At 38.8% G+C, this 25,224-nt stretch overlaps 1 protein-coding gene across 1 annotated transcript in view; it reads left to right on the forward strand.

Moving 5' to 3' along the window:
• Positions 1 to 25,224, forward strand: part of tmtc2b (transmembrane O-mannosyltransferase targeting cadherins 2b) — an 86,314-nt gene that overhangs the window by 27,280 nt on the left and 33,810 nt on the right. The window contains exon 2 of the mRNA XM_077568841.1: positions 13,586 to 14,162. Coding sequence (XP_077424967.1) covers positions 13,586 to 14,162 — 577 coding nt within the window. The remainder of the gene's footprint in view (positions 1 to 13,585; positions 14,163 to 25,224) is intronic.

A 25,224-nucleotide genomic window follows, 5' to 3' on the forward strand; every position in this document is an offset into this window, starting at 1 on the left:
GCAGACTCCCTGCCCCCTTTTGGCAGCTGACCTGGAAACAGCTTGGAGTGCAGCTGAGGTTGTGACATGGGTTGTTTGGAGAAACCTCAGATGAGGGGCCGAAGTATCCATCCTCTTCCCGCCAGCCTTGCTTTTTGATCTGATGAAGGACACAGCTCCATCTGTTTCCTGCTCCTGAGTGCTGCAGTGTTCTCAGTCATATCAGATGAAGAGAAATGACAAACGGAAGGATGCGTCACTACTTTATTCTTTTGTTATAACAAAGGTTCTGCTTGAGCGTGAGCTCTTTAAATATTGCCATGTTTGTTATAGCGCTGTAAATATAGCCTGGAAAGCCACACAGGCGTCCATAGACAGCGATTCGGCACCGCCCGAAAACAGGCCGGGCCAATCAAATTTGTCTATTTGCGTGACGTCGTCCTTGTGAGCAACGTCACTCTTCAATCTTCAAGTTTTCCCTTCAACAACGACGTCATTCACTACTGTTTCTCTTCGGCTAGTAGCCATGTTGGATTTTTACTCCATCTCTGCAACAAAAAAAAAAGACTTCAACGTGTGGCTTCTCTGACGTCACGTCCGCTCTTCGCTCATTGGTTCATTCCACTGTCTGTTAGCTCAGGTTTGCCCCACCTCAGAAATGCAACTGATAGGGCGGTTGACCAGACTCATTCCCCGGCAAAGCCGCGAGTGAATCTGGATTTCCAGGCTACTGTGAGTGTGAGTCAAGCATCCAAGCAGATAAACACTCACAAACATATCCCATCAATAAAAACAATATACCATCTGAAATTGTCGCTGTGTGCCTCTCTGCTAGATATTTCCAGGACTGTCTGCCACTAGTGTGTCATACACCGCTGGGCTCAAGCCTCTTGTCTTGCTCCAGCACCTGTCAGTGCCATTGTCCTCCAGCGAAGTCGAGTACAGCTACACAGACATGCTCTGAGCGACCTTTTCAATGGAACTCTCCCTTCGGCGCGGCTGCTTTTGTTGCACACGCTTTTCTTTCCACATTTCGGGGCAATCAGCAAGGGCGCATCCATCTTCCAATTGAGGGAGGCGTGGTGCTGTGGGCTTGCTTGGTGCGATAATGGACCACACATGGTCGTGCTTGAGACGCTCACGGGGTCCAGGGCCTCTATGCTTGGGCTCAGGCCTGAGCTCTGTCCGTTTTCCATGCAACTGCCTCAAAACGCTCTTCTTCTCAGCCTTTTGTCTAGGTCCTTTCACTTAACCTAAGCTCTGCTGGAGTCTTTGTCCTGCTATCTTAGGGGCCTAGTGCTTCTGTACCAACTCCGTTTGTTTTCTTTACAGCACCTACAATATGCCACCAACAAGAATTCAGGAAAAAAAACAAAAAAACTAATCAAGGTCTTGATGGACAGATGCTTTTTAGTTTTACAGTACAAGTTTTAAAGTGATACTTGAGTCATTGAGCCACTTTCAACAATAAAAAGATAATATTTTGTCTATAATTAAACTAATTCACTTCCAGCCATTTTCATTTTCAATCCACGTCACTCACGGCTGTTTTACTGGATTTTGACTGATTTTGCAAGGCCCACAGAATATTGTGTTCTATTGTTATAAAAACTTGAAATCCACCAAAAGAAAGAATAAAATCTCTTCTTCCATTAGGAAAAAAAGTATATTTCTATCTATTTCCGTTTTGCAGCAATTAGCATTAGAATATAGCTGAGTTTCATCGTTATGCACAAATCTATTTAGAAATGTGAGCAATGAGCTTTTTTTTTTCAACATGGCCACTGGTTGATCTCTTTTGCTCTGCTGCCACCTGCTGGCCATTTGTGTAATAACTACCATTTCTTCAACCATTCTTTGCAGTTGAGAGGCTGCATCAAAGCCTTCTGTATGCTCTAGCATAATATATATATATATATATATATATATATATATATATATATATATATATATATATATATATATATATATATATTAAACATATAAATACGTCTTTGGGACAACTAAAACGTTTAAAATAGAATGTATTTATACGTTTTGGGGAGCAAATGAGTTCATATGATAACTTCATTATTTTTCATGAAAAATTAATGCCTTTAAAAACAAACTTTGCCACTTGTTGTCGACTGAAGATGACATCACCTGTGCCAAGGAAACAGGTAAATGACCAATCATGGCTCAGTTGGTGAGCAGTGATTGGACTATGCTGGACTTATTGTATAAATATTTATATTTATATGTGTGCCAAGCTTAGTATTTGTCTTTTGGTTTTATCTCAAACTTAAACATACATGTCAAGGCCTTTTTAAAAAAAAATATTTCCTGTTATTTGAAGTCAACCTAATTCACAAAACGTCTGCTTCAGGAACGTATAAAACTTCTGTAATGATGTTACCACACTGAGACTTAAGAAATACTGTATTAGATTTTAGTGATATAAGTATGATGTAGGCTAAGTCTACTAATGATTGGACTACAATTACACAATCAGAGAGTTTTAATGTAATGTAAAACTTAATTTAGACGTGCACCAGTTAAGTATAACATTTTAGTAGTTAAATGTTCGTCAAAGTTGTCATCTGGGACAGCATGGTCCTTTAATGTTGTTAGCGCCGACCAAAAATACAGTATGGGAGAATTTAAAGGCTATCATCTTGCATTGCTTTAATAGATGCTTTGAAGAAAATCGTTCTGTAAAGTAATGTTTCTGTTTTATACATCCAGGTCACCGCACTGCCTGTAGTATATAGTTTTAACAAAGTACATGTGCTTTTTAGGTTACAGGCCTGCATTATTTCACTCTGCAAACATGTGCAAGACTTGCTAAATATTCAACCAGCATAGAATATTTTAGCTAGTAATGTTCTCTAAAATAAGATTTAAATTATACACAACTTTTACAATCGTCATTCATGCCAAAAATGACGTTCATTTTCTCGAAAACAGTAGGCTATTTTTAGAAGTGCAATTTTTTTTTAAACTCTCATAACATCAATTAATAATGAGAAAACCCAATATTGTTTGATCTTGTAATAGGAGATTTCTTTTTTTCTCTCTTTTTTTTTCTCTTAAAAAAAAAAGTAAAAGGAGATTTCTATTTCCAGCCATCCTACCAGCCAACCACAGCAAATTGAATCATTAATCTTCCAGATGCTATAGTGCCAATTTGGAGCAGATGGTGGACCTACACAAGAATTAAATAACGTAAAGATACATTTTATCATTACATACATTTTAGCCAACTCTGCCTGGTTACTCATTAATCATGCTCTAAAATAGGTGTGCTCTGAGGATTCCATCAATTTGGTCTATTTTCTCGTATCTTCATACCCTATCTCTGAGGCAAATATAGTAAATTATTATTATAGTCACATAAATTAATTTACACAAGCTTGGTCAACTTGTGAGGGATCATAAATATGTGGATAACTGTAGTAACCACAAAAAAAAAGAAAAAACAATTCCTGTTCACTTTATCCTTTTGCTATATTGGACTTATTCCAATAGCACTGGCAGCAAATAGACACTCATCAAAATTAAAACTATTTTATGAATAGCATTAGACAATGATTTGCTGTTGATAGTCAGAAAATCAATTGACATATTAATAATGGGTATACAGTATCTTTTTTCCCCAAATTAATTTGGCATTGGAAACTCGTGTGTGCATTGTTAAAAAATTAACACTAATGAGGGTAATCCCTTCTAGTCTGTTAATCTTGGATTTTGTTCTACCTCCAACCTCAATTAGCTACGACTGGTCGCTTACAATGAATTTATAATTGTACAATTTATAGTAAATGTAGAAAAATCACTTGCTTTAGATCAGATGCTGTGATTTGCGTTCTGCAAGATTAAACATGCAAAAAATGTGCCTCTTTACCAAAATGCTAATTAGCTTCTCATGGGACATGAAACCCATTTAAAACATGAAAAAGCTGTTTGGGTTCCTTGTGGAGCTCATGTTTATTCTCATCCAGTGGGGAGGCAGGTTTTGGAGAATTGTCTGCATTAATAGGGTTGCAGTTAAGTGAATGGTGGGTTTATTGTGAATTTCTTTCAGTTTCATATTGATACAATCTTATCCCAATTCTTGGCTATTAGAAACATTTTACCCCTTTTTTGGAATATAAACACAATATTATCATTATACGTTAACCTGATCTCAGTTCAGATCAGCCCAGTATATCTCGGAGCAAGTGGGAGTCAATGAGGCAGCAATATCAGCCCTCAGTGGTGCATTAGTCCATTCTGTCATAGAAGGCCCTGAAGGAAGACCAGAGCTCCATCAGCAACACTCCACACACACATACGCGGGCAGGCTACATGTGCCTTCAATTAAAGGCTAGAAGTGCAGCCCAAATGGGGATGTTTAAAGTAGTGTGCCAGGCTTTAGAGTGACACAAGAACACTGGCCTGTTGTGATAGTATCTAATGAGATCACTCAGAGCTGCATCCTTGAATGCTGCCATTCATTAATGCAATGTTTCTTTGTAGATGCATGTGTGTCCCATTTCACTAAATAAGCTTTCACGCTGTGTTCTGCTGGAAGCCTTGTGGTGGCAAGAGGCAAACTAAAGAGAGGTCTGCTCTTAATGCAGCTAAACGGTGGGACGACTAGCAATTTGCTTTCCAAGATCCCATCCTTTTGAGTTGTCCAATCAGTGTTGTTTAAGGTTTATTGGACTGGTCGTTGCCCATATTTTGTGGGTCCTGACCAATTAATCGTCCGCGAAAAGCAAAAATCCGCATATACCGTATTGACGCTGAAGAGGGTCTACTGCCCAGATTTAGTCATAACTGTTTTAATTTATATTTGTTGAAGAAAATAATATTTTTCTTCCGTGTGTTCGTTTTCTTTCGGGTAATGAGAATGTTGGTTATCCAAATGCAGGCTGGAGATCGGTGAACAGTTCCTTCAAAGGTTTTATTTTACAGAATATTCCGGACACAAGCGAGTTTACAGAACATAGCTGCAGCTTCTCGCAAGTGTGAAGTTACAGCGGACTCACAACATTTTTATACTATCTTGAAGGGCGGTATCACAAAAGCCCCCACCAAATAGCCCACCTGGAGTTCACCGGACATGAGATAAGACTTTAAAAACATCATTGATTACATTGTTGTGGAAATAAATGAGGTCCCAGTCATGACGATAAGACTTTAAAAACATCATTGATTACAGACACTTGGCAGAAATTGCGACATCACTCACAAAGACACATCCACAGAAAAAATTCTACTGAGAAATAAATAAATTAAAACAGTTATGACTAAATCTGGGCAGAAGACCCTCTTCAACGCCCATTTTATGCATTATGCATATATAATAAAAAAAATAAAATTAAAAAAAGTTATCAAGTGGGCCCTAGTATTTTGTGTCTGATTGCATATGGCTTTTAGGAATTAGCCCCAAACCACAAGCTGCTAGGAGACAGGCGCCCAATTCTATTCTGCACCAAGACAGCTTCTTCATCTTTAAACTGAAGAGGATTATTGCTGTAAAATGACAGATGTTTCAAATGCTCAACATCTAAGATGGTGCATGCACTAAAGATGTCTTCTCTTTTCCACTCCACTGGCATGCTCAAAGATTCTTTGGGCACTTAAGCTCCCATGCAATAAACATCAGCGAGAGACTAGCCTCTTTGCTGATGTGCCGTGATTTAAGATCATCCTTCAGTCCTGCCTTGAGTCCCCTTATGCTAAAAGCTTTGGGAATAAGGATGACAAAAAGGCTGGACTAAGCAATCCATTCACTTATTTGTAGCCTCTTTGTATGGACATTCCATCCCACCCTGCTGGTCCCTCCGTCTTGTGGGGGTTGCTTGTTGAACCCCTCGTTGGGTCAAACCAGAATACATTAACAGTTCAGTGATGGGCAGGCGAGAAAACGTTCCATGAGCACATTGCATACTTCCTTGACACCGATGTCGCTTGCCATGAGAAAGACAAGCGTTCTAAATGAGCAAAGAGGAACAAATCAAACACATTTATTACCGTGCACCCGAAAAGGTCAGACTAAGACAAAAAGCCCTCCTGTTGTGAGAGGGCTGATTGTTTAGTGGCACCTCTAACAGAGCCTGGAATACTACCAAAGCATTAGACATGGGTCAGGCTGAGGGTACACATAAAAGTAGAACACATTGGGAACAAAAAGCCTCTTCATGTTGGGCTGTAAGGTTTATTTAATAAATCCTATTTGGGTCCATTTTGTATTTGAATGCTAAAAATAACTAATTGATCAAGTCGATTTTGTTACCTCTGCCAAGGAGGTCATGATTTATTGCTGTTTCACCATGGTTAGTAGGATTACAAAACAAATAAATAAATAACAACTAAGATGCTCAGCAGAATGATGGTGTGATTCTAAGTTTGGGAGAGTATTTTTGACATGCATGGATCCTAATGACTAAATTCAGGCTTGCTGTAATTAGAAACTATTCTGTTTGGTTCTGATCAAAATCCTTTAATCACGGCCAGCCATTTTATCGTATTTTGACATTTCAAGACCCACAGGCTATTATAGTGTTCAATAATTACATATATACACATCAAATCTACATAATGAAAAAAATGACTCATTTCACTAAGGAATAAAAAAAAGTTTGATCGTGCTTTCTTTCTTTTAGAATCAGCTGCAGTACATGGTTTGGTGCCAAGCTCAGTTATGATCATTTAGAAAATAATAAACATGTCAAACCCACAGCCCTTTTCCACATAGACGGTTTATATAACAGGTTCATATTGTATATCTGTATATCTGTATATTATGACTATCAGTCTATTCCAACTATCCTGACTTCTCTAACCTTGACCTTGTAATGTAGATCAGTCATATTATCTTCTATTTATTTATGTTTTTTAATTATAATTTTTTTTAGAGCTCAGTATTGTTCATTTGGTAATTTTACCGATTTGACATGTCATCATCATTGCTCTTTTTTTAAAAAAAAATTATTTTATTTTGTATGTGGGTGAGAAGTGTGCGTGCGTGTGAGTGTGTGTGTATTCATTAGTTCACCTAAAACCTATTAAAAAATCCCATACCGTTCACCTAAACCGAACACTTCTAGCCAGAGTTGTGAGGCCGTCAGGAGACCCGAGGAAGGACCAAAGAAAAGAAAGGAAAGTGAATATAAAGTCATATTATCTTCTATATACAGTAACTGTTACAATATGTGCATTTGTTTGTGTCCTCTCCTAGCACATTTTACGTGCCATTATAAAAGCTGGTAGCAAACGAGCTGCTTAATGTGTCTGTGCATTTTGTACATTCTCAACACAGCGAGAGAGCGAGAAGAAGGGGTACAGACAGACGGACACAATCAACCAATGTTCTGCATCTGGCCTAGTCACTGACGATGTAATAGCAGACTTGTATGGCTCCTATGCAAGCAGCATAGGTTCACTTCCCTCTCAGCGATGGTGCGAATGTGAGTGTGACAGGTTGTCGTCCCTACACATGCCCTGTGAGTGACTGGTGACCAGTCCACGGTGTAGTCCGCCTTTCGCCTGAAGTCAACTCGGATAAGCTCCAGCGCCCCGCAGCACTGATAACGATAGGGAGTACAGATGGATAGATTGTTTGACCTTGAAGAGTGTGACAGCAGCACACAGTCATACACTATTAAAAATAGCCCACAATTTACAGTGAAGAGGTTTTATTTACAGGTATGCAGCAGCTGCGCAGCCTTAGCTACATTTTCAAACTAATTACAGTTTCTAAAGTAGCGGTCTTGTTTGACATGAAAGCTAAGGTGTTCAGATCCAGTTCATGTTTTTCTTTCACTGCTTGAGCAGATGAACAAACAGTGCTTGTTTTTTTTACTGAGCGGAAGTGCAGGTGTTGTTCAATAATGACTTTAAAAGATGAAGGCGTGTGTGAGATTGGCCTGCAGGGTTGCCATTGAAAATGTGAGTGTGTACGTGCATGTGTGTGCGCGTGCACACAAGAACCAAGCAGCTCTGTTTTGCTTTGCCATGCATGGCCCTGCAGACTGATTTATTGGCTGCAATAATCAGAGTATATATCACCCTCCTTCGCTCTGCACAGATCACCACTGTAATTGGGTGCTACACCTAAACCATACGTAAACTGCAATGCTTCAGAAAAAATGTCATGATTTATCTGGAATGATTTAACCTTGGGCAGTGATCAATGATAATGTTACTGCTTATCTTTATTAAAGTAAAGCTGGGAAAACAATGTGAAAAGTCACCATGTAAAATGGAAACATGTTCTCATGAATGCAGGTTTTTGCGGTTCTAATTTTAGCAACTATGATTTATTTTATTTTATTGTAAGCAATGTGGAGTCGAGCATGAGAAGTCTGACTTTTTACTTTGAAACATTTCTTTTCAAAGAGTGCAGTGGATTTAAGGCCTCTGTTGGACGCCAGCAAATCAATCATGTTTTGTGTCCCAGGCAACACTGCACCATGGGATGCAATGCTGGCCTGCCAGGATTAAATCCTGCTCTGCCAGACTGGTTGGTTGGTTTTTGCTGGCTAGCTTTTAGGCTAATGATCAGCATTCATGCCGTGCCCGTCCTTTATGGCACCAGTGCCTGATTGGGGATGCTAGGCGGCAGCCCCAGACTCTGTGTCTCTGTATCCCAGTGTTTTTTGTGTCTACTGTGCCATGAAATGTTGCGTGTGAGTGCATCTTTGTGTGATCTGTGCCAGTGAAGCAATGATAATATCCCCAAGGGGATGATTTTCTTGATTTGCACAGGAAAGGATCTGGACAAATTTGGCACATTTTTAAAACAACACCTGATGATCAATGTTTAAATAAATAAAAATACACAGATGAGTGGGTTGTCCCCAAATTATTCCCAGAAAATTTGCATAGAATTACCCAAATTTCTGTTGACTAAAAATTACGATTTAGGTGCTGGAGGAGAACCTCTGACCAACAAAATAATTAATTTTGTCCTCACTTTCCCTCCACCGCATTCATTTATTAGTTCTACCATGTTACATGCCAAACATTCTGACACTGACGTTATCAATTACTATTTAATCAATGCAGAAATTCTCTTTTGAACATGAGCCAAAACTAATTTGGAACACAACCTGTGCACATTTTTCTCTCTGGTTTAGCTTGTCTGACAATATTATAGTTCATGATTTGATTTCATTTAGCTTGGCAACTATTGTTTTGGCTCTATCAATTCCCTTGATTTTGAAGCTAACTGAATGTTACAAATGGAGTGATTGTTCCTTCTGTCTTAGTATCGAATCTTACATTTTGTTATCAACTATTTTTAGAATAATGATGGTACTTCCTTTTACACATACTGTACATTACATTGTTACACTGTTCCTGTTTGCGAGGAAAGGATTCCAACGTGTGAGAATAGCACAAAGTACATACACACTTACAAATAAAGATTTAATTGGCAAATGGAAACAGACCATTAGCATTAATGGCCTGTTTAAGTTTGCATGGGACGCAACATTAGACAAAAGAGCTTTCCGGAAGCACTCAATGAATGAGCTTACACTCTAGGCGTCTGAAAATACCATTGTGCCCCACTGCCTGCCCCCTCTTTCAAATATTAAAGATGGGTGATGACACAGGCACAGTTAGCAGACCTGCGATTGCTTTCCCCCCCCCAATCTTTAACCATATGCTCTCATTCCATATGCAGTACATTCACGGTGTGTATTTCATATGTCTACGTTTTTGCAAACATTTTAAAGCCTTACCCTCCTCAGTTGACCACCACGCTTATTCTATTTTCAGACAATTAATGTTTTGCCTGAACTACTTCAAACAACCGTGGATTAGCGGTTAGCATGTCTGCCTCACAGTCGAAGTGTGAAGTTTGTTCTCCCTGTGCTTTCTTTTAAGTTTTCTCTTATATACTCCAGTATTACGCAAATCTCACATGCTCACTTAACTGAAAAGACAAAATAGTTCACAAAGGGTAACGTGCGTGTGAAGGGTTCTTGTGCCTTGCGATTCATTGGCGACCAGTCCTGGGTGTTCTCTCTGCACCGGCGTACCACACCAAAATCAGATGGAATAGGCTGCAGCTCACATGCAATTCTAATGGAGACAAATGACATAGAAAAATGGATGGGTAATCTATTATTATGTCCGTTACTAAACCCAGTAGAGGAAAACTGATTTTTATTTTTTTCATTATGCTTTACTACTTCTTCAAGTATTATGCAAGTGTACCTCATTTTTGGAAAGATTGGAATGAGTTTGTAGACAAACAAAACGCTTTTTTGCTTTGTTTTGTTTCTTGTCTGACTGTCTTTTGTTTAAGGGTTGGCTTAAATGTTGGCAAAATTCTGTTGTTTTGTGGATATTGCAAGAAGAGTGTCAGACCTCAGGTCTGGATGCTTCCCATTGTTGGTCACGTCGTGTAGCCATTCTCTAAAAATAATGAGTTGCGGAAATGTTTGAAACATTTTAAGGTTTACCACAGCAATCTCAATTATTGTGTACTGCATTTGCGTGATGTTTTCAACCACAGAAGGTGCATGTGATAGCATAATAGTTGATATTGTGGTGTGCTTAAAATAGGTGGCTCATATGTCCTTCTGCATCTGACAGTACTTAAGTATAACTTGTACATTCACAGCCATCCGGGTCACAAAGGCAACTGGACTTCATCTTGGTTCACATTTCATTTGAATGCGTCTTCAGTTTGAATTCTCTGAAATGGGAAAAAAGTCTTCTGGATAATATCCATCTACAACAGCGTACAATTTGTTTTTTAAGGATTACTGCTTGTACAAATGTGTTTTTTTGCTTTGATTTCATGCTATTGTATGGGACTAACCTATTGAGCCACAAAATGTAGTTTTAGGTGAATTTGTGTATTATGGTTAAATGCTGGACGCAACAAGGAAATGATAGGTTTAGATGACTAAGTTATGAACCTGGAAGATGGATGTACTGTATGTTGTTTGTTTGGCTCGTGTCAGAGGTCACATGATCCTCTTGTTCATGCGGGAGTCTGTGAACACCGAACAGCTTTTCTGGATAGAAGTGTTGTGAGTATCTTCAATCCATCAGAGATGTTATGGTGTTGGTTATGAGGTTACAACTGTGATCTTTTCTAGGGTCTGCTGTTCTATTTCTGACACAGGTGCTTGCCAGTGCAATACCGTGTAAGTAAAGAGTCAATCTAAGAGGTGTGCCTCATGCAAGTCGGCTCAGGAAGCCAAAGCTATAAACACAATTGGGTTTGGACAGACTGGCATGGCCTTTTGTCTTTACTTTGTTGCCAGGAAATGCAGTGAGGTTTTGTGGCAATACATAACTCACTGGTTTCTCAGCGCTGCGCAATGAAAAAAAAAAAAAAAAAAGACCACGTTTGACTCTAAAAAGGCTTTGAGATGTATTTGAACTGTATTGCCTCTTATGTGAGTGTCTTGCAGCGAAGTGAAGGTTTTTCTTGACAAATGTGCTGGATAAAATACACTGGTGTATATTAGTCATATTGCGGAGTAGTGTGCTTTTAAGTCTTCTGGTGGAAAGCTTGAGCCTCCGTCAGTCTGTCCAGACAAGCTTAGCCCATGTGTTGACATTCAAAGCATTTCCATTATCTCATCTCTACTGACTTATTTTACACCCCATCTTGAGGTGTGGTAGTATTAGGTTCCCTTTTGATCCATTATAGTAGCTTGTTCCTACTTAGTTGAATTAATAGTGTTTGCACTTTGATGGATATTACAATTCCTGCAGCTCCACATCAAGCTTCTGAGTAGGGATAGCAGGTATGATTTTTTTCAGAGCCGATATCGATTATTAGTAGCCAAGGAGGCCAATCACCAATATAGTTCAATTTTAATAGCACAAACCTCAACACTTTGTTGAAAGGTTAAGCATATGTTTATTGAACAGCTTTTTGGATTTTCAACAAGTTTATTTATTTAATCTTTGACAGTAGACATCTTTTTGTTAAAAAATTCAAACAAAAACACCAGGGAGAGCTGAGGCTCAAGTAACTATATCTTCAAAAGTTAAATTAATATTTAAACAAATAAATAGCTGCCTTAAAGTTTTTTTTAATGAGTTAATAAAGTTTTCACGTCTTTCAATATAACTGAAATGTTAATATTTGACTAATCTTTGTTTTCAGTTCAAACAAAAAGAAAGCATTCAGGAAGATCCCATTTTGCCTCTGACATGGTGCTAAAATGACCAACTTTTAAATTGATCTCGAATCGTTTATTTTGTGTACATGCGTGCATAGGTGTGTGTTCTTACATGCATGTTAAATGTAAATAAAAGTCATTTTAACTCATTCACTGCCAGCCCAGTAAAAAAAATATTTTGGACGACGAGAGCTGTCAATGGCAGTGACTGCGTTTAATGTTGAAAATGACTCTTTAAAAGAAATATTTTATCCACAAAATAAAATTAACAACATAATTATTAAAACTGTACCTATTATTTTCTTGAACCACCTTTTGATTGAAGCATTCAAAGATTTTGGAGAATAGTTTGTCAGCGTAGTAATCAGTTTAAATACCACTTACACAATGTGAGGGCATTAACTATATTTACAATCCTCTTTTTTTTCCCATCTACATAATTTCCTATAAAATTGGGCTAATTTTCATGTCGCTGCATGTTGTTATCCTTTGCACCCAGCTCTCTTTAAAGCTAATTGACTGCTAATTGTGAGGGTCTCTGGTGCATGATCAGGTACTCTTGGCTTGTTCTCACTTGCCATATCCCATCTGTCTCACCTAATTGTAACACCTCTGATGTAACACCACTGAGCTGCCATGTTCCGGTGAAGCAGAGGTCACATGTCACTGTCGGACAGTGTGCTGTTTGTCAGAAAAGATGGAATAAACACGGAAGAACTCCTGCTGGGAGAAATGTGCCTTCCTGTTTCCCCCCTCCAAAACCCTTGCTGACTGCCGCCCCCTTCTAGCCCACTGACGCTCTCAATCCCTAGCAGATGAAAAGTCAAACTGGCTCCTTATTTAGCATGCTTGCTTGCTGAGAGAAGCTCAAAGTACATGTTTGGGTTTACTCTTTTGTTTAGAATTGCCTTCAACTGTGTATATCATTCCGTAATGCCACCATTGCAGCTTTTTAAACATGTAATCCTCCACATTTGGGATAAAACAACTGTTGACCATCACCACATCATCTTCTCTATAAAACTGCCATTGTGGCATTCCCCTACTGTGTGCCTGTATTTGTTTGTGGTCATGGGTGTGGCACTCTTGTCAAATCCCAAAGTGCACTGCTTTAAGTGCTGCGGCTGCAGTGGCAAAGCTGTCTAGAATTTGAGGCTCAACCTTGGTGAGTTTCTGTTTGCGAAAGATTTCGGACCCTCTCCCTCGGCTTTTAGAACATGTTACATTTCTTTGGATTGTCATTAGCCTGCAGTGCATCCTTTTAACACAGTATTCAGGACTATATAAATTGAACATGTCAGGCCAGTAAAGTTGCCTAGCAGTGAGGCAGTTTGACTTTAATTGAACTGACAGAAATGTCAAGGTTCAGCACTGCATTTAATGTAAATGTAATCTACCCGACTACAGTGTGGAGCACATCACTTATTTTAGCTCAAAGTTGATTTCAAATCTCCCCCCCCCCCCCCTCTGTTTCTCTGCAGCCGCGCAATCAAGACCAATCAGGACCTGCTCTCAGAAACACCCTGGACGAATATCTTCTATGATGACTTCTGGGGCACCTTGCTCACACACAGCGGGAGCCACAAGTCTTACCGGCCCCTCTGCACCCTCTCCTTCCGCCTCAATCATGCTGCTGGTGGGCTGGATCCTTGGGGTTACCATCTGCTGAATGTGGCCCTCCACGGGGCGGTGACGGGCCTTTTTACACGGCTGGCCCACCTACTGCTCGGAGGGGGTGTGTGGAGCCTCCTGGCCGGCCTGCTCTTCGCCTCTCACCCCATCCACACCGAGGCGGTGGCAGGTGTTGTGGGCCGAGCCGACGAAGGCGCTGCCTTGTTCTTCTTGCTGTCCCTGCTGTGTTACATTCGTTACTGTAAGCTGCGGGGCAACGCTGGACAACCGCGGCTTGTGGCTTGGTTCCTCGGCAGTCTGGGCTGTGCTGCAGGCAGCATGCTGTGGAAGGAGCTGGGTGTGACCGTGCTGGCCTTATCGGCGCTCTATGACGTCTGCGTCTTGCACAGGCTCAAACTGCGACAGGTTGTCATGCTTCTGTATAAGGTAAGCATGTTCCTCTTGTAACTGCTTATTCGCAATGTCTGATTTCACGTTCATGTAGTTGGCACAAAACGAAATCTCAAATTTTAGGTCAATTAGAGCAGATTTTTGGGAGCTACGGCCCACGCAATTTTGACATTTTGGACAAAAAGGGGCATGGCCACCTTCCTTAGCTCAGGAACGACTGAGTCAGTCCTCACAAAACAGATACTGTTGGAAAGCGAATCCAACAAGGATTCCAGATCGGCAATCATTTAGAAGATTGGTGCATGTTTTAATAACCTTTTGTTTTTGTTGACCTTGAAATGGACCTTGTGTCATGAAATGCAAACTCTCACATTCTGTGGCGTACAATTATTTAATAGCAATAAGCAGTCAGAGTATCTAAACCCTCAGATATTCGTTGACTGTTCATTTGCATATTAATTGAAAGTTAACTATTTAGTAAGTATTCATCATTCAAGTTTCCTTTTTCCCCAAAAATGTCAAAATACGGCCGGTCGTAGTTCCCAATCCGCTGCTCCCATTGACCTAAAATTTGATATTCAGTGTTGTGCCATCACCACTATCAACAGGTACACAAAGTTTCATTAAAATCAAAATATCCATCCATCCATTTTTGTAACCCCCTCCTCACAAGCGCAAAATCAAGATATGCTTGGTTAAAATGTTCAGATTTTTTTTAGGTGAATTGGCATGGATGACCCTAAAATAAAACATTATTGTAATTTGTCATATACAATACACAAATGTCAAATATGAATGTTATGGCTTTCTGTCATTCAAGCACTTAATACGATAGTATGATGGTAGGGACTTTTTATTTTACCAAAGCTGTTTCATTGCCGATACTATTTGACAGGTTTCCTCTAAAGTCTTAGGAGTAAACTAATATTTTCGGACTGGTCAATTACTAGCTTGGGCTCCATTTGTCTGACTGAGCTTAGTCATATGTTTTAGTTTTTCTTGGGACGTGACTTGTATATTAACTTCTCGTCTGTTTAAGTTAATAATTTACTTGCTTTGATTACCTGATGACTGTGAGACTGTATTGTGTTAAGATGACTAACGGTGGCATTAAACGAGTGATTAATGTAGTGATTCATGTAAACCGTTGAGCCTCCCTGTGAATTTTATGTGAATAGATTTGATTTACAGAACATTTGAAACAAAAATACACGATTGCCTTAGATGATAGGCTAGTGAAAAAAAGAAGTGTCATTTTGAAGCACCTGGCCATCACACTACTATTATCCCCTGCATCACCTGTCAGAAGTATTTAATGTTAGCTTTTTGATCTTCACGTTGGCCACGCTTTGCTGCGCGTCGTAACAAAATGAAGTGAGACGTGTGCATAAATGGCACCGAGGTGTTCTCGGGGAGCCAGCATACAGCAAACGTGAATCATTTACAAGCAAAGAACATAAAATGTGAATGATCAAGCAGAAATTACCATAGTGTGCAAACAAAGATGCTCCCTGCTGACATCTCATGATCGAAGTGTACGACTTTGTGTGTTCTCCGGAGGATGTTTTTGACTTTTTTACTACACGTAGACAGGATTATTATTTTTTTTTTTTTTAGTTGACAGGCAGGCATAAAAGAAGAATTTGGATTAAAAGATTTGAACCCTTCTTGAAAAAATTATGCCGGCAGTTGAATTTATGGAGTGGATCCAGGGCGTCCGCTGAGTTATTTTTTTGTTTAACTTTACCATTGTGGTTCAAGGTCCCCGGAGTCAGATTGATCTCCTAAATTTCACCACGCTGTCTTACTGCACCAATATTGACTTTAGAGTTAGACTGCAAGATTGTATTGGAGATGGTTGTGTTTCCGCTTTAAAGCAAAGTCACGTGGTATGTTTACAAGCACAGGAGAGATCGTGAGACAGTGTGTCGCTATGACTGTTCTCACCTTGAGTGCGCGTGCGTGTCGTCGTGTCTATTTGGTGCCGACTCAATGTCAACGTGAAAAGAGAAATGGTGTCACTGTTGCGTGTCATATTGTAGAGGATTACAGCTCACAGCGGGTAACTTTGCTTTGAGATAAATAAAGAACTGTGGTGGCTTGTCAGATACTTTCAGAAACAACTGCTTGTCATTTTGTATAGAGAGAACTATAAATCAATTGTGAGGGTTTCTTAACATTTTGCTTTGGACTGACATTTGTCATAATGAGAACATGTTATTTCACTACATCACAGATAATATAAAAAGAAATCTAAACAGAGAGCTGTCATTATCTTTCTTTTCTGTCTGTCTGCTCCCATGTAGGTCACAAAGTTCCCATAGCAAATGTATCAATGAGAAAAGTGGATTGTAATATTTATGACCTGTAATAGCATTCAGTCCAGCCCATTTTTGGCCTCCTGAGTGGATTAAACTTTTTTTCTCGTCAGGCTGCAGCGTCTGGCTTGATGCGTGACTGACAGACCGCAGTGATTTGGCGCTGCCTTTTATTGCACTGCTCCTCACTCAGATGAAGTAGTTTGAAATTTAACGCTGCGAATGGTAGAAGCGGACTGCTTATCTGATTATGTCTCCCAGTCAATTACAGTAGTGCTGCATATCTTTCCATTGTAGCTTCTGTAATGTAAATAGTCCGGGAACATCATTCGATAGCCCCTTTCACGTACATGTCAAAGCCTTCTTTTTTCTAGGTTTTTTTTTCTAACAATCACGTCTCTATCCCTGTCGTGTTAAATAAAAATCTATTTCATCGTGTAGTGTAGGTCACACCCAAAAATGGCACTGAGATTAGTCCTTTAAAAAAAAAAAAAATAATAATTCTACAATAACAATTTGTCAAGATACTTTGCATGGAGCAGGTCTGTTTGATTTTTGTTTATTTTTTTAAAATTTGTATTTGCTTATTTAAGATGGGATTTATATATGTAGTTTGTTTGCATCATTATTTTGTGCTGCATTACTGACATTTAGTTTACTTGGTTTGCTGCACTAGAGTAATGTCATATAAAAATGCATTACAGTGTTCCCTCACTTTTCGTGGGTAATACGTTCCACGCCCACCCGCGATGTAAGTCTGCTAAGTACACAGCAAATCCGTCAGTGTTAAATTTCCAGTGTTCCATGAAATCTGGTGTAAACAGTGTTATTCTGACGCTGTTAGGATAAAAAATTACTCTGTCAGAGTACATTTCTTCAAGTGTTGGAGCGGAAGCTAAGTGTAACCTTGAGTGTTAAATTGACCACACCCTCATTTCCGGTGAAGGACAAACTTTCAAATTTCCAGCGTGCTCTCGGCATTTAAATAGCGATACATCCAGTTGCTGTTTTTGGGGCAACGTGGCTCAGTGGTTGAATGGTTGTCTCCCGAATCTGAGAACTTAGAATCTAACTTTGTCAAAGCATCGTTGAGGAACATACTGAACCCCAAAGCAGCTTGAGGGCCTTGTAAGGAGGAAAAATGTTATATAAATGAAGTACCTTTTATCAGAGTGAAGTGTTAGCTTGAGTAAATTTTTTAACACTGACACTTAGGGGTGTTCGAAAAAATCCATTCGGCAATATATCGCGATATTACAGCGCGCAATTCTCGAATCAATTCGATATGCGGCCGAATCGATTTTTTATGGGAATATTCAACAAAATGTCTTACTTAGGGTTAGGATTCACACATTAAGCATGGAAGAATGTTTATGTTAATATTTTATTTCAGTGCTGTTCAAACACGAAATAGACTGCAACCTGTTTGTTAAATGCAGTTGCTCAGTTATAAGCCTGAATTTTCAGATAAATAAATGCATTTTCATACAAATCTTACAGCGTACATGTACAAGTTTTACTGATTAGTATTTTCTAAATTTGAGTTAAAAAAAATTCGCAATAATCTATTTAAAGATTCGCATCGGGATTAATCGGTATCGAATCGAATCGTGACCAATGAATCGTGATACGAATCAAATCGCCAGGTACTAGGCAATTCACACACCTAGTGTAGAGTAACACTACTGGGTTTTTACCAGTGTAGATTTTTAACACTGGTAGTAACACTTTGAAAAGTATCAAATTTACACTCATTGGTGTAGACACATATAAACACTTTTCTAGTGTTAGATTTAACACTATTCAGTGTTAATCTAACACTGGTGATTTTGCTGTGTAGAGGTCATTAAAAAAAGAAGTAAAAAGTAAAACCTAATAAAAATCTAATCCCTGACAGTCTGATAAGGTACAACCTAATTATTATCAATTGCTTCTAATTGTCTCTTATCTTGTGATTTATCACAAGCAGCCTTGGTGTTGCCTGTGTAAAACTTCAGCTATTAAATCCAGCTGATGTGCTTGATTAAAGCTTAGCCATGTGCTGAGTTGATTGCAGGCTCAGACTTTATAGCATCTGCATGCGCTTTAGTCAGTGTTTGTCCACAATTTATGTGGAAAAACATGCATTTACTCGACTATTTACTGTCTAGCAAAATGTGTTCCAAATGGCGGAAGGGATGCCGTTCTTCCCATTGCATATCGGAATGCATTTGGTTAGTTGATGATGCAAAGGTAGCCCAAACATACACTTTGATGATGTGTAAAGCAAGACTTTTTTTAGGCATATAAATTGGGGGAAGCTTTTTTTTTTTTTTGGGGTGGCATATTGCAGCCTCATATTCAATCAGAGCGGCACGTTTATGTTGAAATTTCCCACATCGTCCCATACTCCTTGTGTAAACTTGGTGAGGCGCAGTACATGCCCGAGGGCCTGACATTCCTGTGACGAACTATGATGAGATCTCTTTGAAAACATATTTGAAATCTGATCTTTGAACGTGTAACCTGGAGAAGAACAATAATGTTGATGATGTCATGTCAGCAGAAAAATTCTGTCAGTGCAACTTACCATTTATCATCAGCGAAAGTGGAGAGGTTGGTATGAGGACACTTTTGTGTGTCTGCTGACCGAGACGCTCTGAAAAATAATTTCTAAATCTGGGCTCAGACCCAGCTGGCCTTCAGTGAATGTCAAACTGACATGCTTTATCTTTTCACACCTCCTATTTTCTGTTCACACTTTGGCTGTTAGTACAAGGTCACTGCTTGAGGCGTGTGTATGCGTGTGTGTGTGTGTGTGTGTGTCTGATTGGTAACAGACAGAGGTTACCTGAACTATGAGGGACTGTAGTCACTTTCACACTGGCTTCCTGGTAATTTGGCTCATCAGAGGCCAACAATTTGGGGAAAATTACTATGAAGTGCGTCGAAGATTGGAGTTTGAAATTTGGTCAAGCATGACATTGCACAAATTGTCCCTGACGAGAATTTAATTTTTTGTAGCTATCAAAGGAATAACACTGTTTGTGTGCATTATACTTTTTGTATAGATTTGCATCTTATTGACACAAAATACATACAAGGACCAGCCTCAACGGGGTGTGAAAAAACACCAGGCGTTATGTAACATAATCAGGCTCACATTTTTAAAATTGGTCTAATAACTGTGGTTAGCTTCTTTTTACTTTAACATTTAACAATGCAAAAAAAAACCAACACACAATTTGTGAGACGCTTCATGTCATGATTTAGCAATGTTTTTGTTCATTAAATTAAAACTGAATCCATCACATTTTACTTTTTACTAGTACAGTGGTTAACTTGTTTTTACTCTTATATCAGTTAAGGTGGTGAAGATAAACTGCCAATAGGTTTTATGATGGTAACAGTTTGACTTTGCAGATGACCTGTTTTTCTTAAAATCCAAAGGTATCCGGTATCCAGTATCCTCGAATAATTTTTATTCTACGCTCATTGTATTATTAGTTTACTGGTCCAAACACTACTTTGGCATGCTGAATAAACTGGACCACTTTTTGAATTAGGGCTAGTTAAAGTACTGTATTTAGTTTATTGTTTTAGTCATCATTTGAGCTTGCTCTTTTATTTTCCTGTGATGTTTTCTTATAGAAAACATTGTTGTTAGCATGTAAAAGTTACCATTAAGTTAGCTTTTTTTTTTTATGCCATTTCGCTCATTTAGATTCCAAGATTGATATTATTATTATTATTATTATTAATTATTATTATTATTATTATTATTATTAATTTGAAGTATCAGGAACCAATTGCAGATCAAAGTCAAGTCAGTTGGATACTCAAATAAGGAGCGGGTTATGGTCCATGATCTTTACAAAGTAAGGCAACAGGAAAGGAAACAAACAAAAAAAAACATTCTAAAGTTACACGTATACAATCTATGACATCCCCAGATAATGTTTTTGTTGAGGTCAAAGGAAATACAGCCCACAGAGGCATTCTATTCTTACCTGAGGCTCCGCAGATGCTCTTTCATGCTCTGATAGCTTCTACCAGTGTGATAGATTGGGCTGAGCAAGCGACCCCTGCCCTCAGCCACCTGCTTCCTACATGGAGACACACTCCACTGCTTCGCTTCTGTTTGTGAGAGCAAGATGGGGCGCATAATGGAAACTCATAAACGGAATAACAAAAGTGGACTGCTGCGCTTGTGTCGAATGCATGTGGAAGTCGGTCTCTTTCCAATGAGTCCATCCTGAATGATTTCCACTGGCAGTGGATAGAACGGCTCTTTGGACTTGTGGATGTCATCGCTCTGCAGCAAGTGCAACCACTGCCGATGGAAAATGACTCGAGCTTGCCAACGCACTCGACTTTGCCACTTCATCAAATAGAGGGTAAAAATAGAAGACAAAGGAAAAAAATATCAAAGAAAAACAATACTAGGTTTGAAATAATTGACAGGGTTGCTTGCAGCTGTGGTGTTTTTATAGCCAGCGTGCCTGACAATCAATTGTATGGGGTTATGTAAGACGTCAGCCGCAGAATGGAACATCCCACATCGCCAATGTCCCGCAGCAATAATCCGCTCGTTGTCTTGTTTTTCCATAAAATCTTAAATCTTCCATTGGGGATAATTGACTCCAACGTAATCAGTGGAGCACTTACTCTAATTACTTTTAGTGTAATTGAGAGGCACTGAAATGTGAAATTTCTTAACTCTTATCCATAAAGGTTGAATCAAGACACTTGTTCTTGTATGTTGAAGATGTTTTACCTTTAATCCAAAAGCATTAATCGCTTCTAAATTGTTTAGGTGTGGAGTCGCCCTATTTATGCCCCGGTGAGTGTGTGTGTGTGTGTGTGTGTGTGTGTACAGTAAATTGTCAGGACGGGGAAGCTTGGGGACCCAAACGCGGGAAGACAAGGCGAGGAGGCAGAGGCCCAATCAAAAAAAGGATTTAATTTCTATGAAACAAAAAGATCTTCTAAAGTACAAAATAAAACAAATCAGAAAACAAAACATGAACCAAAACATGGGAGGGAACAACAAGGGAAAAACGAGCAGCATGACAGGGTAAAAAAAAAAAAAAACGAGCAGCAGGACATGGGAAAAAACAATGAACCCACACAGACAGAGGGGAGACAGCAGACTAAATACACAAACACTAACGACACAACAAGACACACCTGGGCAAGACACAAGTGGCTGAGGGCACTGATTGGATAACACGAGGAAGGGCAGGATCACACTTAACAAGACAAGGAAGACACACAAGGAAAACAGAAACTACACATGACATAAATGATTCAGCTTTGATAGCAATATATTTAAAAACACTATTTTGTATGAAAGTATAAGACTGCACACACACACACACACACACACACACACACACACACACACACCATGTTCTTACTTAATCTCAGTTATGTTTAAGTTGTATTTGTTTATTTAGTTTCATGTGGTTAATGAACATTGTCTTCTGGAAGACGCTGGTTTCATTCCGTAATGTGTTGAATTCAAATGTTAAATATACTTATTAAGTCTGAGCTACAGAATTCTTGCGCAATTATTACAATTTAATTATTTAATTCTCTACAGATGTTGGGGATCACAATAGAAACAATTTCCATTAAGATTTTTGTAATTGAGAAGTCAATTCAAATACAGTATAGGGATTCTGTACAGAAACAATTGTGTCTTATAAAGAAAGCTATCTTCATATTAAATTTGCTGTATTACTGTATATCATCCAGTTTGTAGAGGTTGCTGAAGGCTCACTGGTCCATCTACCTCATTAAGTTTGTGATGTGCTGCAGTGCTGGAGCAGCGTAGCAGGAATTCCCTGAGTGAATGCTGCTGGAAAGGACCTCTGCACTTCCCAGCATGGTCTTATAAAAAGTAGAGGTAAAAAAAAAAGAAAAGAAAAAGTAGAGGTGAAATAAAAAGAAGCAGATACCTAATGTGCTCAAGAAATGACCAGGCTAACAAGCCCGCTGCCTCCAATGAAATAGATAGATATTATAACATTTTTAATTCTTCATTTCATATATTAACCATTGTTATACACTGTGCAGAGCAGATGGTGTTGATTTCGGTATAATCTGACTTTAAGCTGGGACATACTATTTAGTCTAAAAAGTTCCTTCTCAGCGCTTTGTGCGAAAACACATTTGGTCCTTGAGAACAGAATCTGTTTCGAACACGCACTCCTGACCTTGTTTTCGCTACTGCTCATGGAAAAGTACCCAGAGATATGTTTTGTCTACAAATAAAAGAGAGGAGGTCTTTTAACTATAAGAAGCGATTCTACACGCGGAAGAACTACATTCGACGCTCTGAATCCCACCTGTTTAAGTGATGAATTAGAGGCTGTTAAATGTCCAGAGATCTCTGTTAGCTAAAATCATTTTTGCAAAGGTGTTTTTTCTTGCATTAAATCTGTCTTCAAATTTTGGAACACGCAAAGAGGACAAATACTTTTAATCCTCTTTCAGGTTCAACACGACAAACATTCCTGAAGCCCTTTTTACACTGCACTTAGCAAAGCGCATAACACTGTTGATGAACACATTGTATGTATATGCGGAAAGGGTGTCCCGATCATCGGATTGATATCGATCCACATTCAAAATCCCCTGTATTAGCTAGCACTCTCATACAAGCAGTCCATTCCAGACTCCACTTCTGCTCTTCTATCTAGTAGCGTCTGGATCTAGCATGGAGAGCCCACATTGATCATAACAACCGCACTTGTGAAGGAATTATTTTTATTCATGGAAAATTACGGTAGATTGAACCCAAATGCATATGTAACCGAAATTAAACAAAGACCGTTTGTGAGGTCAACATCTACCACATCAATACAGTGCTCAAATAAAATCATGTTAACCAAAGCATTGCTGGATGGATAACATACTGAACACAGTGTTCTTCTATTTTGTGATGAAGCCATATTGGTTCTCGCAAGGATGAGCGTAATTGTAGTTATGGGTTGATTGATGAAATCAATTCCACAACTAACCCATTCTAAGCCTGTCTTAACAACCTCCTTATGGAGAAAAAGCTCATTTCAAGATGAGAAAACAAGATGAGCACAATAACTGGTGCAATTTGGTGCCTACCTGTTTTCTTGTGCGCTCAGTCATGAAAAATTTGAAAGGACTGTGAGTGATGTCGTGGTGATATTTGGTGGCACAAATCAAGGCTGCAGATCCATGAGAGTCTTTCCACATTACTGCTTGCAGATGACCACAGGGCTCGTATCTATAACCCACCCCTCCCAACCGCATGCATTATAGATCAGTGTAGCCTAGCCTGCTTTATGGACATTTACAAGACAGAATTATAGAAATAACCTTTGCATTAAGTGTGAACAATGAATAAATGAAGCTCAATCTTGCAGTTTTTACTTCCATTTGCTCTTAGTTGCAAAGAGCCACTTTTAGTCAGTTAACATTAATTTGAATGTGTGGGCACGATTGCTGGCCTTCACCCAGTGCTCATGTCTTTATTGTGCACATTGGACTGATTATCACAGCGGTAAAACAAAACCACACGGGGATCGTCTACACATAAGTAGTGGAAAGAATCCTCCTCCACAATAGGGAGTGAATTTTGAAGGGGAATGAATTTTCTGTGTTAGCCTTGCTTGAAGTGTTTTTTTTTTTGTTTTTTTGCTTTATTCTGTGTGATCAACCTTTGATCTTGTGAAAATAAACGCGTATGTATTTTATGTGACTGGTGGAGCTGAGGCCTACATTGTAATGTAGTTTGATATGATATTAATAATCAGTAGTAGTCATCAGAGGTATATGAAAATAGGTACTGAAAATGATTCTTTGAGCAACATGCTGATGTCTACTAATTGCAATTGAAAACTGCCAGTGCTGGTGTAGTATTATGAAAGTCACACCCAGTTGGTACTATTTTCATTAAAAGCACAGGTATTTGTAGAGATGTACACATATTTGGGGTAGGCAAGTACTGATACCAGGTATATGTTAAGGTATTGGCTACTTATGGAGCCAGCCGACACCAGTCATCGATACTTAAAGCAAAAAATAAAAATAAATCTATCATCAAGTAAGTCCTCCTTGGCAGTAGTTGGCGCTATATTGCAGCATTTTGACGCATCTGTGAATCCTCTGTGTCAAAAAGTAAGGTCTATTCAATTTTTTTTTCATTGTTAAATGAAATTTTTTTCATCAAAAGTACTAGAGGTACTAGAAGATCTGTACTTGGTAATGGTGAGTAATCAAAGAGTGAATACTTATACTCGTATCAGCCTATAAATATGCTAATATTCTTTACTCTCGGATTTAAAAGATGTGTTCACAAATAATTACAATAACATCTCTGTCCATATATAAATACATATGCCGACATGGCAAATGCCTCTTAGTCTTAAGTACCTGTATGTTTTAAATCAGCACACGCCATGTGGCACAAAATTTCTAATGGCTCACATGAATCAATAATATTAATTGATTGCGTTCTACTGTTGAATATAGACATGTTATAAACAGAATAGTGTAAAATCATATTAATATAATGTATTGTGATGCATTTAAAGAGCACCAAGCAAAACTTTCACTTTTTTTTTTGTCACAGACACTGAAAACTGAGGTTTCAAAAGTCTTCACCCTGGCCAGAGTTTTCCAAAAGCTCAGTTTTTCTGAATAAAAAACACAAGTTTGAGTTGACCAGGCCTAACTAAGCTTCATATGTTTAGGGATGCTTCTAAAATGTGTTGCATCGCTTCAGATTGAATAACAGAATATTTTCCGGAGTGGGC

The sequence above is a fragment of the Vanacampus margaritifer genome, chromosome 6, assembly GCF_051991255.1.
Source record: "Vanacampus margaritifer isolate UIUO_Vmar chromosome 6, RoL_Vmar_1.0, whole genome shotgun sequence".
Taxonomy (NCBI): Eukaryota; Metazoa; Chordata; class Actinopteri; order Syngnathiformes; family Syngnathidae; genus Vanacampus; species Vanacampus margaritifer.